Consider the following 3393-nt stretch of genomic DNA (forward strand, 5'->3'; position numbering starts at 1 on the left):
CTCCCCATGAGCGAACCAGCAAGAAGTGTGGATCTGCAGACACCGAGCGTGACAAGAACCAGGTGCAGCAGCTCCCCGGCTTCCCAGGTCGACGACAGACGGCTGAACTGACTGCTGTCTGAGACGGGCCCACTGCCCCTTCCTGCACACGGGGCAGGGAACATGACCTCCATTAGTGCCGCTGTGTAACTTCACCGGAGCGGCGGGCACAGCGAGACCCACCCACTGAGCTGCACTCTTCCCATCTAGCCATCTTTTCCTAGTTGATCTTAGCAGAGGCCACACCTCTCTTCCATCACTCACTTCCTTCTCGGTGTTCTCGAGTCTGAGCTGCTCAGTACATGAAGACGCACTAGCAACAATAGCTGGAAGCGGGTGAAGAAACGAGGCCCAGGACGAAAGCTGGGCCACAGGCAGAGTCTGGGCGAGAGGCTGATGGAGGGGAAGGGGCAGGTGCAGTGGTTACAGTGGGAAGACAGAAGGGGAGACATAGGCAGGTTCTGGTCACATTTTCAAACCTTAACGTTTCCTATTGGATGGCTATCACAAGTTTTATGAAATTTTTAAAAAAAAAATGGACTTCAGAGAGGAAGAGAGAGAGAAACATTAACAATGAGAAAGAATCATTGATTGGCTGCCTCCTGCATGCCCCACACTGGGGATCAAGCCCGCAACCTGGGCATGTGCCCTGACCGGGAATCGAACCGTGAGCTCCTGGTTCATAGGTCGAAGTTCAACCACTGAGCCAAGCCAGCCAGGCAGTTTCATGAATTTTTAGGAAACGTCCTCTCTCCTGAGTGCTATTTGCTGCCCCAGTTTTATCCTGGGCCTGATGGGGCATCCTCTGTAAGAAGCTCCACCGCCCTCCTTCGCTCTCGCCCCCGCCCCCTGCCAACACCTCGTTCAGAATTCCTGAACAAACGCTGAGACTGACGGGTCTCTGAGGCCATGGTCACAGCCGACGGGAGGAACCAGGTGAACCTGGGCAACTCCGTTACCCGCCCTCTTGACGCGGGTGACGGGCGGACTGAAACAGTCCTGTGGGGCGATTCTCTCCTGCAAGCTGCGCTGGCCCGGCGCCCGTGGAGGGCAGGACGGTAGGGCCGGGTCAGGGTGCGCCTGGGCCCTGCCAGGTTCTGAGGTGGGGGTTAAGGTCAGTGCCCGCTCCTCAGGACCTGGGTTCTTTCCGTTGGTCATAAAGTAACACATCACTCTGGCCCCGCGCATCGCCTCTGCTGTTTTCAGGCGATCCTGCAACGTACTTTGGGTTTGCACATGGAGGGGCAGGAAAGGAATTAGAGGCCGCCTGGGCTGCCCCAGAGCTTCATCTAAGGAGAAAGCCTAGGACATTTTTCTAGGAAAAAGGCCACCCCTCCCCTCGAAGTCAGGCGTAGAGTGGGAATAAAGAAACGGAGGAAATAACCTTCTGTCAAGCAGTGAGTGCGCCCAGCCTGGAACTCTCTCCCAGTCAGACATGGGTCTGCCCCGCAGCCGGGCCAGGAGCCCAGGGCACAGGGGGCCGACACGTGCCGTCCTGGGTGAGAGACACGGGGGATCTTCTCGGATGCACAGAGAGAGCGAATTGGAGATGAGTGAGAAATGAGAATACAGGGAGAACCTGGCCAAGTCGAAAAGTACCAGAAGCAAAGTATGTACCCAAACTGGGATTCACACGAAAGAACGGTCCTGCTTCCATTTCCTTCATAAAGAAAGGCTGGTTTCCTACCCCTGCACCTGCCACTTCATGAACTCGGGCCCCAGAGCGCCCCTCAGACAGCAGCCGACGGAGGAAGGCGGAGACCCAGGCTTGGTCACCGAAGCTGCCTGGATGGGTGCACGTGAGGAAGAGGGCCCCTTGCCAGAGGGTGAGGCCGCAGAGGGAGGGAGGCTACGGAGTCCGTGACAACGGACCAGTGAGAACAGCCCAGAAACAACAGTGAAGGGCAGGGCCGCTCACCCAGCCTGCCTCTGCTGCAGGATCCAGAGCCACTGAGACTGCCTTCTGCTAACCGGGCCCTGATGGGGCTTTTCCGATTAGGACAGGAAGTAAGACAGGGCTTAGGAGACACACACTAGCAACCCAAATGTCCTGGGAAGTTTCAAGATGGACATCTGAGAGTCAGGCTGAGCACAGGAGGGTGAGGCTTCCAGGAGCCGGGCGCTGAGGGTCACTGGCCGGCGCCCCTACAGTCTCTTTTTAATTAGTTTCTCCAGTTTGCGGATGCGAGAAGACTCCTGTTCTGGTGTGGGAGCCAGCAGGGACAGTGAGCTGGAGGCTTCGGGCCCTGCGGGCGGGGTGGGGAGCCTCTGGCGGAAGAGTTCCAGCATGCTGCTCTGTTCGCTCCTCTTCAGCCCCTGAGGTTGAAAGAGAAAGGAGGACAATGTGAGGCGGGCCCAGGAAGGCCCGAGGGGCAAGTGTAGCATCTGGGATGCTCTTAGCTGAGGGCTGAGAACTCCAATTCCTGGGGGCTGAGGATTTACACTTTCTTCCTGGGGAGTTATCAGTCCTAGGCAGTAGCCAGGGAGAGAAGCAGGGGAACAAAAACAGGTACTAGGGTAGGAGAAAGAAGAGGCTGAGAGAGAAGAAAGGACAGGTAAACAGGGAGGGGAGGTAATATCCCCCTTCAGTCCATTCCTTCCACTGAGCAGTAGTTCTCCATGGGCGTGGAGGCAACCAGGAAGGTCATATGCCGGGATCCCTCTCCTTAAAAGGCTTCTGGGCATGTGGTTTGCAGCGTGGGGCCAGGCACCGGCATTCTGAGAGAGTTCCCAGGGCCCAGTTAAGAACCACGGGGTGTGAGAAGGCTGTGCATGTGGACCACACACGACCCTGAACTAACCTTCATGTCCAGTATCTTCTGGAAGGTTTCTGTGTTGCAGTCTGTAAGGAGTTTGATGTAGTTGTCAACAAACACCACCGAGGGCTCATGAGGGGCCATCACTACCTACAAGGGAGAGACAAGAGCAGGTTCTCAGGGGAAGCTCAGGCCAGAGGGCAAGTCTCACTTGCAAGCCGACCACAAAGTGGACTCTGCAAGATATCCTTCCAGCAGCAGCAACCTCAACGCAGAAACGTCCTGATGGCCTATTTCATCTCAACATGTTAGAGCCATGTTTCCTAAAGGTGCTGAATCATAAACACCTAGACTGCTCTTTTTAAAAAAATATATTTTGTTAATTGATTTCAGAGAGGAAGGGAGAGGGAGAGAGAGAGAGAGAAACATCAATGATGAGAGAGAATCATTGATTGCCTGCCTCCTGCAAGTCCCACACTGGGGATCGAGTCCAAAACCTGGGCATGTGCCCAGACCGGGAATCGAGCCGTGATCTGGTTCATAGGTCGATGTTCGACCATGCCGGCTGTGCTTTAAAAAAAATAAATAAATAAATTAT

At 55.3% G+C, this 3393-nt stretch overlaps 1 protein-coding gene across 1 annotated transcript in view; it reads right to left on the reverse strand.

The window, feature by feature from the left end:
* Window positions 1-684: 684 nt before the first annotated feature.
* Window positions 685-3393, reverse strand: part of VPS53 (vacuolar protein sorting 53 homolog (S. cerevisiae)) — a 140091-nt gene continuing 137382 nt past the window's right edge. The window contains exons 22-23 of the mRNA XM_005858327.2: window positions 2841-2945; window positions 685-2355 (exon numbers count right to left, since the gene is read on the reverse strand). Of these exons, the coding sequence (XP_005858389.1) occupies window positions 2185-2355; window positions 2841-2945 (276 nt within the window). The 3' untranslated portion in view covers window positions 685-2184. The remainder of the gene's footprint in view (window positions 2356-2840; window positions 2946-3393) is intronic.

Source organism: Myotis brandtii, unplaced genomic scaffold (assembly GCF_000412655.1).
Source record: "Myotis brandtii unplaced genomic scaffold, ASM41265v1 scaffold1167, whole genome shotgun sequence".
Classification (NCBI taxonomy): Eukaryota; Metazoa; Chordata; class Mammalia; order Chiroptera; family Vespertilionidae; genus Myotis; species Myotis brandtii.